Genomic DNA, 19,617 nt, shown 5'->3' with positions numbered 1-19,617 from the left:
ATAATAGATTGTAGTCCACTCCACATCCTTCGCGAATCTGAGCTATGATAGTGTGACTCCACTTTATCCGTGTATTGTTTTTTTGCATTTTTGATGGTTTTTCTTAGCTCGTACTTTGATTTCTTGTACTCATCTATGTCCCCAGAGTTGAATGCGATGGACCGTGCTTTTAGCATTGCACGGATATCGCCATTTACCCATGGTTTCTGGTTGGGAAATGTTCGTACAACAATCCTCGGAACAACGTCATCTATGCACTTGTTTATGAAACTAATGACTGAATCTGTATATGTGTTGATGTCATTGTTTTGATTCCACTGACTGGGATATGTTCCGGAATGCCTCGGACAATCATCAGAGTGATGGGGAGTGTGAGGGCTGCATGGTAGAATAGTTATGTGAATGTGAGCATAGAGAGAGAGGGAATGGGTAAGGGTGCATGGATGTCAGTATCAAGTGGGATGTGGAGGAAGAGATTGCTGAAGCTGAGTGCTGGTGAGGAAAGGCAATGGGGATCAGATTGAGAGTGATGGGAAATTCATACTCACTTTTCCAGTGTGCTGAAGGTCATGAAATCTTTTCCTGCACTGTATCCAGGTTCTGTGGGTGACTCCCAAAAGTTGACCTCCTCAGCCACCTGCATCCACACAGCCTTGGTCTGAGTTGGAGGCCTCTTCCTCCCTGATGAAGGGAAGAGCACCTCCCTATTGGCCCTAGCCCCATCCACTAATGCCTGCAGTGCCACCTCGTCAAAGCGAGGAGCTTATCTGGCCCTCCCGCTTGTCATATTTGCTGCAGCTCCCTCACACTGCACAGTCAAGAAGCTTGGCTGTCTCCAGAAGAAGCAAGGCTTGCTGTGGACCTTAAATGCAGCAGCAATGATGATGTCATCGGAGGGGACGTTCAGTCATGAAAAACCCCCTTGCAAAGGCTTCCCACATGTTGGAAATCAATTGGCCAATTGAGTTAAAATTGCATCAATCTCCCACATCCATTTAGATTCGTGTGGGAAACACGAAATTCGGATAACACGACACCACCCCGCACCTGAGTTAAAATCCCCCCCAATGGCTTCAGTCTTCCCCATATTTAGTTGGAGGAAATTTCTTCTCTTCCAATACTGGATGTTGGACAAGCAGTGTGACAAATCAGAAACCGTGGCGGGGTCAAGGGAGGTGGTGGTGAGATGGAGCTGAGTGTCGCCAGCGTACATGTGGAACCTGATATATTTTTGGATGATATCACCGAGGGGCAGCATGTAGATGAGAAATAGAAGGGGCCCAAGGACAGATCCTTGGGGGATTCCAGAGGTCGTCGTCGTACGTGTCTTCATACTGTTCCCTTTAGGGAACTGTATGAAGTGGTGGAAGAATTTCTGGCCACGATTAACGCTCCTTCCGTGACCGTAACCATCTTCGTACCAGCCATTAGGGCGGTTAGTCCTATGGCGGGAGGGTTTTACGGGCTCCCACAACCCATACAAGGGAGGGGGGGGGGCACCCACACCCACGGACACAAGTATCCCGCTGGATGTCAACCCAGAATTTAGAGCCGGAGCTCCGACTCCACTTGCCGGGACTGTCTGGAGCGGGGTTCGAAACCCTACGCCTTCTGGCCCAGCGGTGGGGATGCTACCGCTACGCCAAAGGCCCACTCCTATTCCAGAGGTAAGGGAGCGGGAAGAGAAGCCATTGCAGTGATTCAGTAGATAAGAATGGAACCAGGTGAGGGCTGGACACTGAGGTAGCATAGTAGTAAGGGCTGGACAGTGAGGCAGTGCATTAGGGAGGGCTGGACAGTGAGGCAGTGCATTAGGGGGGGCTGGACAGTGAGGCAGTGCATTAGGGAGGGCTGGACAGTGAGGTAGTGCATTAGGGAGGGCTGGACAGTGAGGTAATGCATTAGGGAGGGCTGGACAGTGAGGCAGTGCATTAGGGAGGGCTGGACAGTGAGGTAATGCATTAGGGAGGGCTGGACAGTGAGGCAGTGCATTAGGGAGGGCTGGACAGTGAGGTAGTGCATTAGGGAGGGCTGGACAGTGAGGCAGTGCATTAGGGAGGGCTGGACAGTGAGGTAGTGCATTAGGGAGGGCTGGACAGTGAGGCAGTGCATTAGGGAGGGCTGGACAGTGGGGTAGTGCATTAGGGCGGGCTGGACAGTGAGGCAGTGCATTGGGGAGGGCTGGACAGTGAGGCAGTGCATTAGGGAGGGCTGGACAGTGAGGTAGTGCATTAGGGAGGGCTGGACAGTGAGGTAGTGCATTAGGGAGGGCTGGACAGTGAGGCAGTGCATTAGGGAGGGCTGGACAGTGAGGCAGTGCATTAGGGAGGGCTGGACAGTGAGGTAGCACAGCAGTTGTAGGGGATTCAAATCTTGGAAATGGTCCTGAAAAGATTGATAGGTAACCATATGAAAATTTAAATCTAAATATCAGGATACAAGTTGTGTAGGAAGTGAGCAGTATCAAGTAGGGAGGTAACTGGCAAGTGGTAGTTTAAATTACAATAGATTTTGGAAGATTCTTTTCAAAGATACTTTAGCTTTGCATCCTTGTTAATTGCTAGAACATTCACTGCAGTTAATATAATGGCACATTTTTATTTTTGAATAAATTTCAAAAATGATAAAAAATGGCTTTTAAAATATTTTAATTCAAATGATTCTAGCTGAAAGTTTTAATAATGTCAGGATGTAGCAGAAACCTAAAGTTTTGCTGCATGTTATTGGTAAAAAAAAATTGCATTCATTGCCTCAATTTAATCCAACACAAAGCAAGTATATTATGCTAACCACTATTAAACATTTATAATAAGTGTACAAATGAAGACATAAAAATCTGAATTTAATGAAAGTAGGAAAAGAGCTATTAGTTTAGAAAGGATTAACCTTTTGCTAATATAAATTGATAAATATAACATAATAATGGAAAGCAACTTAAATGTTTAAATTACTAATAAAATATTCTAGTAAGATGAGAAAAGATAGTGTATAACAAAATATCTAAGTAGAAGTTTTTAATTAGTTTTCTGATCGTTGAAAGTTTTGTATCCTGGAGTATTCTTTGAATTTGGGATATTATCTTATGTTTATATGTGGCCCATGGGGATGCATGAAAGAAAGGCTCACATCCATAGTGCTTTACCTGCACTTGGAAACATTTCACTTCATATACAATGGATTACAGTGCTGATTGTTAGATGGGAAAACACAACAGGCAAGTCGTGCACAATGAGACGAATGACGAGTAAATCCTTTTTTGCTGGTGTTGGTTGAGGGAGGAATAGTGCTATGGGAACTTTAACATCCATATGAACATACACACAGGCCTCTATTTAACATCACCTCAGAAGGGCCCTCCAACAATGGCCTTACAGCTATTCCCAGGTAATGTGTCCCTAAGTGGAAGGCAGAGGTATTCTTTGGGTGTCACACCTGTTTTGACCAGTGTTACTCTGAGGCGCACATGCTGTATATACATTTTTTACTACTTTTTTGGTGCAGTATCACTTCTGGGGATACAGATTTAAAAAATATGTATTTTAATAGTCTGGACTGAGACTTATTTCCTATAATCCACACAATTCCCAGAACTACCTCAAAGGTCCAAAGACAGCAGAGTAAAAATTAATCACTGGGCTAGCTTAAATATCTGCCCGAACATATGCATTTGTATATATATCTCTAAAAATCAGGTTGGGAGAAATAGCTGGAGCAGAACATGCCCTTGTTACAAAAGCAAAATACTGCAGATGCTGGAAATCTGAAATGAAAACAGAAAATGCTGGAAATACTCAGCAGGTCAGGCAGCATCTGTGGAGAGAGAAACAGAGTTAACGTTTCAGGTCGATGACCCTTGTTACCACTGCTTTATAGTGTGCAACATATCAGCAATGTTAAGCAATACCTCTATGTAGAGTTAGCCATTCATAGAAGCTAGAAACAAACTGACAGATCATTAACAACTTACATTTATATCGTGCTTTTAACATAGTAAAAGTCCTAAGGTGCTTCACAGGAGCGTTACCAAATAAAATTTGACACAAAAGGAAATGATAGGACAGATAACCAAAAGCTTGATCAAAGTGGTAGCATTTTGAGGAGTATCTTAAAGGAGGAGAGAGAGGCAGAGAGGTTTAGGGAGGGAATTCCAGAGCTTAGAACCTAGGCAGCTGAAGGCACGGCCACCATTGGTGGAGCAATTAAAAATTGGGGATGCGCAAGAGGCCAGAATTGGAGCAGCTTTCATTTCAATTCCTGTTCAGATTTTCAAGCTGACAGTGAGTTGCAGTGTGCTTCAGCACTAATGCACAGTGCTGGAGAGTGATGAGATGCTGGCTCAGTTTCCCCTCCCCTTCCCCCAGTCTGTCAATTCTTCCTCCTCAAGGCTTAGCATTCTGGGAATTAAGGTAAGTAAAGAAAATAGTTCAAGTACTCCCAGGTGAATAAACAGTACGAAATGAGAGATCATAAAATAATGAGAATTAATTGTGACCTGACACCTGTAACATAGAATATATTTAATGATGAACTGTTGACTGTGGAATAAACTTGATCAATTGCGTAAAAAAAAAATTGCTGTTTCTCCATCATGAGATGGAAATGTTTCCTACGATTTTTCTGTGCCTTTTGAGACCATTTCAACCTCTAGGCCTTGGTGAAAGTATGTGGCATAAATGCATTCATCAAAAATTCACACCATTATTTATTTAACATTAAGTATTAGCTGTTGCTACCAAATATAATAGTTAATTCATTTTTTTCTGGCAACAGAATACTTAAGTGTTTTGTCCAAAAAAAAACCTAGCACAATCTCACCAAAATGTAAAACGGATCCGATTTCAGAGAAAAGCCACATCTGCCAATAATTGTACCAGGTCTGAGTGCGGGGGAGTATAAAAAGCAAACATTTTAAGTTGTAAGTCATTCAAAAGATGAGAAAAATATTTGGATTTGATGTTTAGTGGTTGATTCCACCAGTCAAGCTGTTATCCATCAAACTACCAGAGCCCATCACCTCCTCCCAAGAAGTCCAGCAGTCTTCACCATACAATGCAAATTGTAGTTATTTTTATTAAACAATACTCCACCCAGAAAATGTTGACTAATCATAGCCAGGTTCACAGCCATGATAAAACAATGTTACAAGTTTCTGTTAATCAATTAGTCTCTCTCGATTTCAACTTAAATTACCTGTCTTTGAGGCATGCTCATTATCGACTTTGAATTATTCACCAAGCCATTGGTTCTCAAATTGTGGAGCCAACCACACTATTGGATCACGTGGCCTGTCCAGGTGGGGCATAAGAAGGGGCGAGTAACCATATTGCAAAATAGAACATTAAGTTTCCAACTTATCTCCATATATTTTGTAATGTTAGAAACGCAATGGTTTTATTTTACTGCAGTTTACCCCAGGCAGTATGTGTGGTACAGTTTTCACATTCTGATTATACTTTCACATGGTGAAAAATGTGACTTCTTCTTGCTAAATAACATTTTCTTGCACCACGGGAATCTCTTGTTAATACAAGTGCTTGGTGACTATCTCAGGGCAGCTGCAAGTTTGAGAGCAAAAAAACACCAGCAATTCAATTCTTTTCAGTCATATTGTAGTGAATTAAGAACATAACCTAAGAAATAGGAGTAGGCCATTCTGCCCTTCGAACCTGCTCTGCCATTCAATAAAATCATAGCTGATCTTCTACCTCCACTCCTTCCTGCACTATCCCTATATCCCTTGGTTCCCTTAGAATCCAAAAATCTATCAATCTCAGTCTTGAATATACTCAACGACTGAGCATCCACAGCTCTCTGGGGTAGAGAATTCTAAAGATTCACAACCCTTTGAGTGAAGAAATTTCTCCTAATCTCAGTCCTAAACGCCCAACCCTTTATTTTGAGACTGTAACCCTTAGCTCTAGACTCCCCAGTCAGGGGAAATATTGTCCCAGCATCTACCCTGTCAAGTCCCTTAAGAATTTTATACATTTCACTGAGATTACATCTCATTCTTCTATGCTCTAGGGAACATAGGCCTAGTCTACTCAGCCTCTCCTCATCGGACAATCCCCCCATCCCAGGAATCAGCCTAGTGAACCTTCGTTGCACTCCTTCTAAGGCAAGTGTACCCTTCCTTAGGTAAGGAGACCAAAACTGTACACAGTACCCCAGGTGTGGTCTCACCAAGGCCCTATGTAATTGCAGCAAGACTTCCTTACTCTTCTACTCCAATCTTTTTGTAACAAAAGCTAACATACCATTTGCTTTCCTAATTGCTTGCTGTACCTGCATGTTAACTTTCAGTGATTTGTGTACAAAGACACCCAGGTCGTTCTGAATATCAACATTTCCCAATCTCTTCCCATTTAAAAAATATTCTGGTTTTCTATTTTTCCTACCAAAGTGGATAAATTCACATTTCTCCACATTATATTCCATCTGCCATGTTCTTGCCCACTCACTTAACTTGTCTATATCCCTTTGCAGCCTCTTTGCGTCCTCCTCACAAGTTACTTTCCCATCTAGCTTTGCATCATCAACAAACACCGTGCCATCTTCCCAGGAGGCGGGTACCCGACCCGCGCCAGGTCCCGTCTCCTCGAGGCGGGAAGGGGATTAGTGCCAATTAACTGCCTGTTAACAGGCAATTTTTTGGATAATCCCTATTTTGAGCCCTGAAGTGTGTGCTTCCCGACAGCTCCGAACCTCGCCAGGGTCAGCGAGGCGGGCCGTCGGTCATGGGGTCGGAGGGGCCGAGATGTCCGGTGTGCAGGTGAGTGATGGGTGCATGTGTACAGAAGTAAGTGTGTGAGGTGTGTGTAAAGTGTTTTAATAAGTTTTACTTACCTTTACTTCTTCCTGCAGGCTTCCTCCCTTCAGGTCTCGGGAGTCCCTCAGCTCACCGGCACAGAAAGCAGAATGGCCGCTGAACTGTCAAAAGCTGCAGCCTTCTGCTTTCTGCTCAGGAAGGCTTTCTAATTGAGTCTTGAGTAAAGACTCAACTTAGACGACAGATTGTCAGTGTTTGAGCTTCACAGAGCTGTCAAACGATGACATTTCATCTGCCAAAAGCTCTTGTCAGCGAGTGACGTTTCATCTGTCGTCACCTGTAACCGGCTTTCCCTTAATTGGCCTGCTAAGCCCGCTGGGCGGGCTTAACAAGGTCAATCAAGGGAAAATAGCGTGGGTTGGCCACAAGTCGATGGAGGTGGGACTGAAACCTGACAAGTGGGAGACCCGCCTCCAAAAGCTCCCCATTGACAAAATCCAGCCCAGTGCTTCTGCCATATCCTTATTCCCCATTATAATTTCTCATGTCTCTGCCTGTAAGGGAGCCACGTTTATTTTCACTAATCTCTTCCTTTTTACATACCTATAGAAGCTTTTACAATCTGTTTATATGTCTCTTGCTAGTTTACTCTCATTCTATTTTCTCTCTCGCCCAATTTCTTGCTATTCCCTTGCTGAATTCTAAAATTCCCCCAATCCTCAGGCTTACTATTTTTGCAACATTAAAAGCCTCCTCTTTAATTTAATACTATCTTTAACTTGTTAGCCACAGTTGAACCAATTTTCCCGTGGGGTTTTTATTCCTTAAGGGACTGTATATTTGTTGCGAATTATGACTTATTTCTTTAAATGTTTGCCATTGCTTATCTACCGTCATATCTTTTAATCTAGTTTCCCAATTTACTTTAGCCAACTTGCCCCTCGTACCTATGTAGAATTCACCAAGCTGCCTGTTTCGTTTGGAAACAATTAGAGCTTTAAATTTTCTGTCTCCACTATCCAGCTGACTCCCAAGTTCCTCCTGCACACCTGCATTAGTTTTTTTTAAGTTCTTCAGATGTCTGAGGAAGGTAAGAGATCAATTGGAATGTTTCTCTTCTAATATCTTTGTTTACATTATAAAGGTGGATGGATAAAACAATTTTGTTAATTTTAAGAGGAAATAATCTAGTTGCTACAATATTCCTAAATCAGGACTAAAAAAACTTTAAACTACTTCAGTATTCTTTCAGGTGAACACCATTTTTCGGGCTAACCAGTTCCAATATCTTAATGGGGTGTGAGAATCTCCGGAATTTCTGGAGGGGCCCAGCCCGAAAAAGTTTGTAAACCACTGCGCTTAAATAACCTGTCTATTTAAATGTGTATTACCTAAACTGATGTTGACTCATTTATAATTGCAAACTGTTAACTAATCTTAGAATCTCATCACATCCCCAGGCGGCAAAATATGTAGAACTGCAAAAATCCAAACACTTGATTCAGTCCTAGATGATTAGACAATTCTAAATCAACTGGAGGTTGCATTTATCAGACTCTATGACAGCGATTTCGCCGACCAAGGCAGGTCTGGGTCGGTGTCGCGGTTCCAGCCTGTTCTCTCTGGGTGATTTTACGTAGATTGGGCTTGTTAAGCCTGCCCTGCAGGGTGCCCGGCCAATTAAGTGGAAGCGGGTCGATTTTGACAGCGGACCCGCCTCCAAACCTGCACTCTGAGCGCCGGCAAAATTCAGCCCTATGAATCCCACAGATCTTTGCTTTTTTAAAGAGTTTTGGATTATCCAAGAGCAGCCAATATCGCCTGGTTTGTTCTTCATGCATGTTTAGAGTGTCAAAGAGCGTGATTTCCAATGAACAGAATTCCCGTTGTTTCATGTCAGATACAGGGCTATCAATTGCAGTACTTCAGGAGAATTCGGCCCATTATTCAGATCACTCTATGAACACTGGAGCATCTATTTTGTGATTACTAATTCCATTTTAGTATCTAATCTTTTTTCCGAAAATGTAGCATTTCCTAACTTTGAGACACTGATGGCTAGTTAGAGAATTATTTGACTGTAGTTTTGCATGAGAATGTGCTGAGAGTTATACTCCAGTCGAAGAAAATCAGAGTGACATACCAGTCACACACACGTACGTTCATATAAATAGTCTTTTCAATTTATGGAGAAACAAACAAGTTCATTCCCATCAATAATAACCTCAGAATGAGGCATTTTGTTTTGTCATTATGGGTGTATATGACTCATACCCCAAACTTCCTCCTCAGCAACCACTTAAATTGACCTTAAGTTACATAAAGAGCACTAGAAATTAATAGTACATTCTTCTGATCTGTTTTGTATGTTTGAATATTTATCAGTGTGAAAAGAGACCATGCAACTTTTTTTTAAATTCATATATTTTTTATTTAGAAATTTAATTCACCTCAAGATGTACTTTTTTGTACTAAACATGTTCCCTACATAACACATTTTTCCTTTTGAGTTGTCTGAATGTGAGGGGGAAAAGTTTCATGCAGCTATCATTCGAGCAAACCTGCAATATGTGCATCAATTCAAATCCTCATTTAAAATTAAAATTGGTCTAATTACAGAATTGTATTCACTTAAGGAGCTAAAACTGCATCTCTTTGTCCTACTTGATAAGTCAGCAAGTTCACCCACTGAGCAACCGAGGCATCCATGCTAGGAAAGTTCCAATCTCAATCCCCAGTCTGAGATGTGTTAGCTGATCTTAATCGGGGAAGAGTTGGGAGCACTACAATTGGCCTCTGGGTTAGGGAAGGAAAGATCAGCCTGGATAACTGCTCCTATTTGCCATCCAGCAACCCCTGCTGGAAGTGTGTGTGTGGGGACAAGATTGGGCTTGTGATGCTTGCTGTGGCCAAATAGTCTGCTAATAATCATTGTCAAGGCTCACACAAGAATAATGCCCAAATGTGTGACGTACCAGAACTGCCCAGAGGACCATAGCCGAGCAAGGTCTCAATACCCGTGAAAGGGCAGGGAGAAAATTGGCAAAAAAAACTTTCAAGGCAAAAGAATTACGAAAATGCAACTTTCCACTTCTTACCATGTATTACAACTTTATCCTACACTTGATGCTGATCATCACTCTTTACTACTTCATCACCCAGATCAGCCCATACATAGGACGCAGTAAGAGCCTTTGTGTCCTCTTTACCTTGACTGGTGGAGATGTAAATAAATGTATACATTTGGACTGTTGGGTTCTATTTTCTACCAATTCTCATTTGCCTCCTTGCCACCCTCATTTATTTTGTAAAATAGAATGTTAAGGGGGAAAAATTTGGTTGCTTTGTGCCTCCCATTAGCGCCCTCTTAGGCGCCTGGGCGCGGCACCGCCAACGCCTCCTGCAAAATTCAGCGGGAGGTTAGTGGTGGTGCTAACTGTTGGCGCACTGCGCCGCCGGCGATGATGTCATCACCGTGCGCAGCTCCCCGGCCACGATCTTCGGTAGCGCCCCCTGACTTAGCGCCGGACACTATGTCCTACGGGGTCAGGGGGACCTACCTGTGGCTGGGGTGGCGCTATTTAAAGGTGAGGTGTCGGGCGGCCATTTTTGTTGCTGGCCGCCTGCCAGCACCTGCCTCCGCTCCCGTCCCCGGCCTCCTGACGCCCCCCCCCCCCCCACCCGCCCCACAGAGTGCCGGCTGCCCTCCATGAGCCCAGCACTTCTCTTGAGTGCCGGGCTCTTTTGCCGGCACTCCGATCCCCGGTGGCCCAGGCGCCTCTCCTTTAAGAAGGGGAGGAAGGCCTGCAATACCGTGGCGAGACGCGCTGCGGCACGTCGCGCCATGATATTCCCTCGCAGCACCCCAAGAGGGAGGTGGGGTGCTTCCAGTAGCGCCCTGCTTCCCTCTTGGGGCACTACCACTCAATTTTGGCCGCAGGGGCGCTGTTTTTTCCGGGGTGCTAAACACGGCAAAGTTAGCGGCCCAAAGGGGCGCAACTCAATTTCTCCCCCTAATTGTTTAAAAGTCGATTCCCTGTATAAGTTGCTGTATTCTGCAGATTGTTAGAGTAGTATGCAGTGGTTATATCAACGTGTCAGGCACTGGTGGCTATTTTAAGCTGCTACAACAGCTAATGGCCGTCAGTAAGACTTGTGGAAAACTAAAATAGTGGTGATTGCTTATCCTGTACCGATGTTGTAAAGGCCTGTACAAAAGAAAGAAGCTTCTGGTTCTTTCATGCGTTACGTGTAGCTACGATCTCTTCTTGAAATTCTATATATAATGGAGCCAAAAATGGATGGAAGTGTGATGTCCAATCTGTGAAAAATGGAATGAAATGAGTAAAGCTTTCTTTAGTCAAAAGAAAGAGACATCCAGCACAGTAAGAGATTGGAAGCATGACTTTTTGAAAGTGCAGCCATTAGCTGGTAAAGGTGATGCAGTTTTAGCATCTCTTTGTACACACAAGCTTCCAAGCAAGCCATGAGAAAAGTGGTTGTACTTAAGTACTAAAGGTCATTTTGCGATGTTCTATTCCCGGCAGGAAGCTTTTGTTACAAATAGAAGTATCTGAGAATTTCAGTCCCTTTCAAAGAAAGAGGAGAAACATTTCCAATGTTTCTAATCATGCAGACAAGACTGTTTAAATCTGAATCTGTCCAGGGACCTAAAGCACAGTAATTAGCAGTCTCTTCTGAATGTCGGAGCAGAATTATGATTGTAATGGTTTAGCTGGAGGATAAAAGGATCGAATTGGATTCTGCCTGCCAAACTAAATGAGTTTCCATGGGAATTTTTAACTCGTAATAAGCATTTACTTAAGGCAGTTGGTGAGATTGTATAAACTAATAAATTATGGGTTTAGAGGAGAGATCCCTGGTTTCTCCAATGAAGCCTAACAGTGAGCAAAACTGTTAGAAAGAGGCTTAGCTTCTTAATGAGAATGAGCTGATCTGTGCTTCTGTGCCGATGTTCAGCTTATTAAGGCTAAACGGTTTCTGCTAAATACAGTACAGTAAGCACATTTCAGGAGTCACAGTTTGCACCACATCCCTGGAGCTAAACGCTGAATCTGACTGATCCAAACAAAAATTGAATTTCCTCTGCTAGATTGGATCCATTTTCTAGTAATGCTATTAAAAATGGTTCTTCGTGATGTTTCAATAAACATTAACTTGTTATTGATTTTTAACTTTTCTCTAGTTCGTGTAATATTTATTGAAACGCTTGTCAAACGAGCCTCTGAGGGTGGTGGGGATTGGTTTTATAACCGTATAGGGCCTTTGAACTTTTTCTGTTACTCTTGCCAACAAATGTATATGAGGGGCAGGCTTTTTCACTCTGGAAGAATTAAACTTTGACCTCAGACTTAATCAGCATCATTGTTTCAGTGTAAGTAAATAGATTAGTTTTATCCCCAATGCTGAAATAGACAAATATTACATAGGATTGTTTTAACTTCGTCACTGGGTGTCTCCTATAATATTTTTAATTAAGGCACTTTTACCTAATTCACATATTGTGAATTACAGAACATTATATTGTAAATTATTCTGCATCTAATTATTTTATGGTAATTTGTTCAAAGAGACAATACCTTTTCTTGATGCGATCAGGTTAACGTACAAAAAACATAAATGTAGTTTATTTTTAAAATGCGAGAACTTGTATTTATATAGCATCTTTCACGACCTCAGGACATCTCAAAACGGTTTACAGTGAAGTGTAGTCACTGTTGTAATGTAGGAAACGCAGCAGCCAATTTGCGCACAGCAAGGTCCCACAAACAGCAATGTGAGAATGTCCAGATCATCTGTTTTAGGTGTTGGCATTGTAAATTATCATCAAGAAGCACATGAGAGTGTCTTACGGTAACTTTCCCTCCAGTTTGCTGTTTTCCATGCTGTAAATCTTGACTGGTTTTGTCAATTTGTTGTCTCTCTGATGGTACAGCTGAGATTGAGAACTCAGTGGTGAAGGAAACCCAAGCCCATATCCTACCTGTAATGCAGCACCTTCAAACTCCAACATGCTGTGCCAGCAAGTCTAGCCTTTGCTTAATGTCAATTATTGGGTAGAATTTTTGTAATCCACTAAAGATACTGAAAAGCCCCTACCTTGTTTAAATCTAGAACTGTGCATATAGTGCAAGTGCAGTATGCTGTTGTAGGGTACATTGCAGATTTAGTGTAGACTCTGTGTTACTTTATCATCAACTGATTCTGTTTTTTTTTAAATTACTGATGTATCGTAGAGACTGCTGTAATACTGAAGCCTGCAGCATTTGCAGGCAATCAGCCATAAAACGTGACTTGTGCCAGTACACAAATTGCAGGAAAATCTGCACAAACTGGCTTTGATAAATACATTTGGATGTTGAAAGTAGTGCCAAGTTCATGCAGCAATTACCCACTTTATTTCTCTCTTCGATAATTTCATTGTAACTTGACAAACACCAACATGCTCTCATCCCCTACCGGTATTCACAGAATCACAGAATCACAGAAACCCCACAGTGCAGATAGAGGCCATTTCGGCCCATCGAGCCTGCACCGACACATATCCCACCCGATCCCCGTAACCCCTGCACCAACACATATCCCACCCTATCCCCGTAACCCCACGTATTTAATCCCCCTAACACTAAGGGTCAATTTATCATAGCCAATCAACCTAACCTGCACATCTCTTTGGACTGTGGGAGGAAACCGGAGCACCCGGAGGAAACCCACGCAAACACGGGGAGAATGTGCAAACTCCACACAGACAGTCACCCGAGGCCGGATTCGAACCCGGGTCCCTGGCGCTGTGAGACAACAGTGCTAACCACTATGCCACCGTATTATTGGTTTCTGTACAGTCCCGAATAGTAAATAAAGCAAAAAAGACAAATTATACAAGCAAATAACACCTGTTAATGCTTCCTAGAACAAAAATTGAATATTAATATTGTTTCAGTTCTTTGCAACTTGGTTGCAACCATTTGGAATCACATTGTGTTGTACAGGAAACTCTCGTTTAAATGACACTTAAATATCCGGAATTCTCTATTAACCAGCAATATTCTCGCTCCGAAAACAACACCTCAATAACCGGCAATGTTGCCAAGTCCGAGTCTCCCGTGGTGGCTGAGTTAGTCAGTGGGGGTAGTTCTCCAAACTGCCACTACTCGGCTTCTTGGCGCTGTCGGAAGTCGGAACACCTCAAAACCCCTGCAACAGGAGTCTGACTCTCCCGCGCTGCCGGTAGTCTTTTCTGATCCGCCATTTTACAGGGGTACTGTGTGTCTCCCACGTTGCTGGTAGTCATTGCATTGCATTATGGAAATCCCAAAAGTTGGTCCAAGCAAAAGGAAAAATGTGGTGTTAACTTTAAAACAGAAAATCGACATATGCCAACAACTAGAAAGGGGAGAGAAGCATACCAACATTATGAATGAATACAAAATCGGTTCGTCAACAATTTACGACATCAAATCGCAGAAGGATAAGCTGCTCAAGTTTTATTCAAGCTCGGAGACATCTAAGAGTGTAGAGAAACGGTGAACGCTTCGTAAGCCTAAGCTTGAAGAGCTGGATACCGTGCTTTGAGTGGTTTTCTCTTAAGCGTTCAGAGGGTGTTCCACTTTCCGGACCCATGCTAATCGAGAAAGCGAAGGATTTCTATGTAAAGATGGAGCTCACTGACAAGTGTGCATTCTCCGAGGGATGGCTAACGTGCTTCAAGTTACGGCACGGGATACGACGACTCGATATCTGGGAGAAGAAATCAGCTGATCACGCCGCCGCTGAAGAATACTGCAATTATTTCAATCGGATTGTGCAGCAACATGATTTGTCGCCAGCGCAGATATACAATGCCGATGAAACTGGCTTATTTTGGAGGTTTTTGCCAGAATCAACGCTTGCTGGGGCTAGTGAGGCTAATGCTTCAGGTTACAAGAAAAATAAAGATCGTGTAACCGTGCTAACATGTGCGAACGCTGCTGGATCACACCGGGTTAAACTTCTTGTCATTGGGAAGTATAAAAATCCCTGTGCATTTAAAAATGTGAGGCACTTACCTGTTGAGTACAAAGCTCAAAGAAATGCTTGGATGGATAAGGAAATCTTTTCGAATTGGTTCCATCATATTTTTGTTCCATCTGTGAGGGAACATTTCCGTAAAATAGGGAAACCTGAAGATAGCAAATGCATTTTATAGTTTGATAATTGTAGAGCCCATCCACATGAATCCGAGTTGGTTTCGGGAAATATTTTCACCATTTATTTGCCACCAAATGTAACTTCTCTCATACAACCCATGGACCAGGGCATTATCCAAAATCTCAAGTGTCATTACAAGAAAGACTTCCTACGTAAACTGATAAGCCAAGATGACAATATTCACACATTTCAGAAGGAATACAATCTTAAAGATGCCATCTTTAATGCTGCATGTTCCTGGAACTTGGTGAAAGGTCACACTTTGAGACAAGCCTGGTGCAAATTGTGGCCTTCTGTAATGTTTGCTGAAGGTTCTTCTTCAGAGGAGGAATTTCATGGGTTCAATGTTCGTCCCAAGAGGAGTACAGTAATGGAAATGGCTGGCATGGTGAAAAATGTAGGCCCAGCAAACCCTCTACGTCACCTCAGTGAAAGTGATATTGAGCAGTGGGTTGATGCAGATAGAGAAGTTGCTGTTGTGCATATGTTAAGTGATGATGAAATAATGGAGAATGTTTTGAATCCAAAGAAAGAAAAGGAAAGTGAGATGGAAAGTGAAGAGGATGAGATTTCTGAAGAGATGATGATTTTTTGGGCTAAAGCTGCAGAAGATTTTGCTTCATTCCTCAAATTTGCTGAAAGGCATCCTTGCTATTCTGCCCAAGAAGTTATGCACCTCCATATTCTGCATTCCACCTTTCTACAAAGAAGGCAAGAGTCCACTAAGCACGCAGACATCCGGGACATGTTTAGGAAAGCTTCCAAAAGAGTTGAATCAGTGGAAGTGCCTAAAGAATCTGTTGAAGTGCTTGATCCTGATGATCCAGCTGGCATGGATATTCCTGATGAACCAGCTGACTTGGAATAAGTGTACAGTCAACTACAGTACTTTATACTGTACTGTACAGCCGTTTATAAGTTTTGTTTTACTGTTAAGTAATTAAAGAGTTATGGATTACCCTCAACTGGCAGTACTGTACTTAATCAAGCATCTTCCACCATCCATTTAGCACAACATTCTGTAGGTGAATACCCAATTACTGTATACTGCACATTTCTTGATTTTTTTATTTTTCTTTGTTAAAAATAGCCTCGGTAGATAATCCTCTCCGTCATCTGGAATTTTTGATCAACCGGCAACACGCCGGTCCCGTCGGTGCCAGATAAAAAAGAGTTTCCTGTACTTTGAATCATTTGAAGATTTATTAACGTTAATTGAAAGTATAGTATTATCGTCACTCCTGGCCTGCATTGCCTTCTTTGTATTTCACACCCAACAAACATGAACTTAGTGCTTCATAAAGAATAGGGCCATCTGCTTTTGCTTCCTCAAATAAAATCTATGCATTGTGTAATTTCTTAAATTGGTTAAGGAAATTGAGTGGCGTGTAGTACACAAAAATAATCTTGGAAGTGCTGCCTTTTCTCTCCCGTAGGACACACTTTTGAATCCAGTCTAGCTCCCTCTCCCTCTGAGGTGTGATGGGTCAGCAGAGAACTCAGTTCTGGCAGTCAACATGCTGACCAATGTTCCCGATAAGCTGCACGCGTGCGGCTGCGCAGTCATCTGCAAGGTCCCACACAGGCCACTCACCGGCTTTAACATTGTAAATACCGCAGATGCACAGAAATTTAAAGGGACCACGCATTCAAAGAAACAGACCACGCAGAACAAAGCGCAGCTTACAGGAAACATTGATGTTGACCCGAATGCTAGTCCTTGGCACCAAACTGTTTAATGAGATGCTTGTTTTCCCACTCTTAATTTGAAAAGTTGTTTAATAACATGGAGATTGAAAATGTCAGACTTGGGCCAGTCGGTCAGCTTTGAATGCCAGGAGGAACATATGTAGTGGACTCCTTATTCTGGTGGCATTTTTAGTCCGAATGATTAAAAGACAGTATTAGAAATTTGGATTCATTCTCCTGGCTTTTCAAATCTGCAGTAAAGTGAAAGCTGCCTTTTGTACACTACCAGAATTAGAGTGTTCTACATCAAGTCATTATGCAATAGTTTAGAACCGGTGTTCTATATGAGAGAATGGATTACTATACTGGATTACTCTTACAAACTTGTTTAGTAATCCACGGTGTTGACTGAGTTAAAGGTATTTGTTTCTCCACTGATTGAGAGAATGGATCACATTAGTAAACTACGTATTTGAACAGCTGTGGAGCTGAAAAACATTTTTGAAATATTACTAATGGCAGAGTTTCATGCTATTGGAACTCTGCTGGAATTTGATCAAAAACATCTTTCATTCCTTGGAGTACTAATGTGTTCATTGCAAAACTGACTTATTCATTGATTACTGAAAGCTAGAGTTTTATGTTTGCCATATTCGTTTTTATCTATCTAAATATATAAATCGGTACTTCTGTCCTTCTGTCTGTCTGTCTGTCATCGCGTGTGCATCTGGCGGGCTATGCGCTCGAAAGTTACAGGGCGTACCTACGCGCGCGTTACCTCCAAAGAAAGCTTACGCTTCCGAGACGATTTTAAGCGTATTTACGTTTCGGCCGGGCTAAAATCGCGCCCGCAGTATCCCAAAAACCTTCAACATTCCGCTCATTAGCATCTCATTATCCGCTCATTGGTCGAGCTCGAGGTCACTCTGTCGCTAATCGTACGCCGGGTTGCTGGCGTGTGCCGCCGGGCCAATCGGTGCGTGTGTGGGCGGGCCTTATCGTTCTGAACCGAGGTGAGTCGCCGCCATCTTGATTCCAAACTTTTCCATTCTTTTTCCCGCTTTCTGCGTCTTTAAAAAAAACATTGCTTTTAAAACACATACTGTTTTTTAAAAAAATGATTTAGAAAGTAATTAACTTATCTAATCTCATTAATTTTCCTACCTTTCCCCGTTTTTCCAGGTAGGCCTCGAAGCCTCGGCCTCTCCTCCGCACCCACGCCCGAGCTAGGCACCTCCCGGCCCCACTCGAAGGCTGGAGAGGCGGGCCTCAGCCCAGCGCCGCTACCTTACTAAAGGGTGCGCGCGCAGCAGGAGCAGCTGAGACGCGGCGTCTCTCTCTCTGGCTCGGCCGGGGGGCGGGGCTTGGTGAGCGTCAAGCGTTACCCTGGCAACCGGGCCCGCCGGCCGTCTCGCACAGCCGCAATCTTGAAGCCAGCTCGGGAGGCCGGTGCTCGGAAGATCGCGCCTCCGGAGTTCGGTGCTTGGTTGGTGGGGGGGGGGCGAGCCTCTGGGGTGGGGGGGGCGAGCCTCTGGGGTGGGGGGGGGCGAGCCTCTGGGTGGGGGGGGGGGGCGAGCCTCTGGGTGGGGGGGGGGCGAGTCTCGGGGGGGCCAACCGGGGGGGGGGGGGCGAGTCTCGGGGGGGCCAACCAGGGGGCTCGGGAGTTTGGGGGGACGGGGATCAGGGGGCACGGGGACTCTCCCCCTTCCCCTCCCCTCCCCCCTCCCTCCTCTCCCCCTTCCCCTCCCCTCCCCCCTCCCTCCTCTCACCCCCCTCCTCTCCTCCCCTCCCCCCTTCCCTTCCCCCCCTCCCCTCCCCGCCCTCCCTTCCCCCCCCGCCCGCCGCCCTCCCTTCCCCCCCCGCCCCCTCTCTCTACCCCCCAGTCGCGCTCTCCCCCCCCAAGTCGCGCTCTCTCTTCCAACAACAACATGCCCTCGAAAAAGCCTCGGCACCGCCGGGCACTTCAGCTAGTCTATCTATATATATAAACGGATACGTCTGTCTATCTGTCCGCCCGTCCTCTGGTGTGCGTCTGTCCGGCTATGCACTCGAAAGTTATAGAGCGTACCTACGTGTGCGTTACGTTGAAAGAAAGCTTACCATTCCAAAACGGTCCTAAGCGTATTTACGTTTTGGCCAGACAAAAATCGCGTCCGTGGTATCCAAAAAACATTCAAAATGCCGCTCATTAGCATCTCATTATCTGCTCATTAGCGACAGAGTGACCTCGAGGTCGACCAATCGTACGCCGGGTTCCTGGCGCGTGCGGGTGGGCCCTCCTACGGTCGAGTGACGGGACGATTGACCAATCCTACGCTTTGGTGACCTGACGGTCGACCAATCGGTGCGTGTGTGGGCGGGCCTTATCGTTCTGAACCGAGGTGAGTCGCCGCCATCTTGATTCCAAACTTTTCATTTCTTTTTCCCGTTTTCTGCGTCTTTAAAAAAAAAAGTTGCTTTTAAAACACATTGTTTTTAAAAAAAGTTAATTACTTTCTAAATCTTTTATCTAATCTCATTAATTTTCCTACCTTTCCCCGTTTTTCCAGGTAGGCCTCGAAGCCTGGGCATCTGTTGCCAGCCATGCTGGACCCTAGGCAATTGTTTTGTGGCAAACTCCTCCCACCCCTCACTCCCCCGCTGGGCCCGATTCCGAACCAGCGGCCACTCATCTTGGTAAAGGCTGGCTGGGCTCACTGCAAGCTCCTGGTGGTTCATTCGTGGGGGGGGGGCGCTCGGGAGGGGAGGGGGAGCGGAGAGGGTTACCCCGGCAACCGGGCTCGCCAGCCGCAATCGGCCGCTCAGCCCAGGCCCGGAGATCGGGAGGCGGAGAGGGGAGGAGGGTTACCAAGGCAACCGGGGCTCTGGAGGGGAGCGGGAGCGGGAGCGGAGAGGGTTACCCCGGCAACTGGGTTCGCCAGCCGCAATCGGCCGCTCAGGCCCTCTCTCTC

The 19,617-nt window shown here is 44.4% G+C and overlaps 1 protein-coding gene across 12 annotated transcripts in view; it reads left to right on the top strand.

Annotated features, from left to right (window-relative positions):
* qkib (QKI, KH domain containing, RNA binding b) overlaps positions 1-19,617 on the top strand; it is a 736,031-nt gene that overhangs the window by 532,641 nt on the left and 183,773 nt on the right. Inside the window, exon 5 of one of the 12 annotated variants that reach the window (XM_085981982.1) lies at positions 15,507-15,932. The exons of the other annotated variants lie outside the window; for them this stretch is intronic. Within the exon in view, the coding sequence (XP_085838108.1) occupies positions 15,507-15,845 (339 nt within the window). The 3' untranslated portion in view covers positions 15,846-15,932. Of the gene's footprint in view, positions 1-15,506; positions 15,933-19,617 lie in introns of those variants that run through there. 12 annotated transcript variants of the gene reach the window in all.

The sequence above is a fragment of the Somniosus microcephalus genome, chromosome 3 (genome assembly GCF_052327205.1).
Source record: "Somniosus microcephalus isolate GS21.2 chromosome 3, FLI_Smic_1.0, whole genome shotgun sequence".
NCBI classification, from domain to species: Eukaryota; Metazoa; Chordata; class Chondrichthyes; order Squaliformes; family Somniosidae; genus Somniosus; species Somniosus microcephalus.
Note: the sequence above shows the minus strand (reverse complement) of the source record. Positions and strands in the feature narration are given on the sequence as shown.